The sequence below is a fragment of the Eurypyga helias genome, unplaced genomic scaffold (genome assembly GCF_000690775.1).
Source record: "Eurypyga helias isolate BGI_N326 unplaced genomic scaffold, ASM69077v1 scaffold1134, whole genome shotgun sequence".
NCBI classification, from domain to species: domain Eukaryota; kingdom Metazoa; phylum Chordata; class Aves; order Eurypygiformes; family Eurypygidae; genus Eurypyga; species Eurypyga helias.
In genome coordinates this window covers 847-1844 of record NW_010244118.1, presented here as the reverse complement: position 1 = coordinate 1844, position 998 = coordinate 847, and the positions used below count along the sequence as shown (strand labels likewise).

General features: G+C 58.3%; 1 protein-coding gene across 1 annotated transcript in view; it reads left to right on the top strand.

Annotated features, from left to right (window-relative positions):
- The window catches only part of STXBP5L (syntaxin binding protein 5-like), a gene marked incomplete at both ends in the record, with an annotated part of 63230 nt that extends 62698 nt beyond the window's left edge, over window positions 1-532 (top strand). The window contains one exon of the mRNA XM_010149624.1: window positions 367-532. Coding sequence (XP_010147926.1) covers window positions 367-532 — 166 coding nt within the window. The remainder of the gene's footprint in view (window positions 1-366) is intronic.
- Between the last annotated feature and the right edge of the window lie 466 nt (window positions 533-998).

Below are 998 nucleotides of genomic sequence, written 5' to 3'. Positions count from 1 at the left end.
GCAAGCCGGCCCCTGCCAGTGCCATTTTCTGCAGATGCCCGTGAGGGGACTGGGGGCAGGCCTTACCCTGCAAACTGCCCAGCCACGCAGCACACCCCATCCCGTGCCGCGCGCGCATCCCAAACCCAGGCAGCAGCAGAAGCCTAAGGGTCGGTGAGGCAAGGCAGCTGAAACTCCTCCACGCGAGGAAACTGGAGTATGACAGGAAGGCGGCGTGTTTATCTGGAATTTTCCAGCTCAGAGCTGCACTTTAACTATCGCGGCTACGAAAAGCGTGAACACAAGCGTTGGTTTAAAGCACAGCCACGGGGCGGGCGTAGCGTGCGCGGCAGCCGGGGACTAACCCGCGTCCCTGCTTCTCTGCAGCTTGCCCAGCCTTCGCCCGCTGCTGGACGTCAACTACTTGCCTGTGACAGACATGAGGATAGCGCGGACCTTTTGCTTCACTAACGAAGGGCAAGCTTTGTACCTCAGCTCTCCCACCGAGATCCAGCGCCTGACGTACAGCCAGGAGATGTGTGACAACCTCCAGGTAGGGCTCAAACCCCGACGTGGTTGCCTCCGTGCTGGTCTGGGCGGGCCTCTGGCCTGACTCGTCAGATGGAAGCAGCCGGGTTTCCTGCTCGAAGGAACACGTCTTGCTGGTCTATGGTTTCTGTTTTTGGTTTCTGAGTTTGAAAGAGTTAAATAAGTCATAGCAGTGTTACCAGAGATGGTGAGTTGTTGCCAAATAGCAAGCGTGGGTTGGGGGAAAATAACGGTATTTTAGTACTTAGGAATTTTCAGCGTTTGAAGTGAAGGCTGTGTTGCGGGAGCGGGACAGACGTGTCCCTCTCCACCTGCTCCAGCTGAACGTGCCGAGGCCGCAGAGAGGGCAGTGGCTCTGTCACTGTCGGGACTGTCTCACGACACTGTCACCTTGCTCCTGCGCTCTCACGGCTGTCCGAGCCCGCGGCCCGGCATTGAGCTCTCCGCTGGCTCCGTACAGCAGAAGCTGT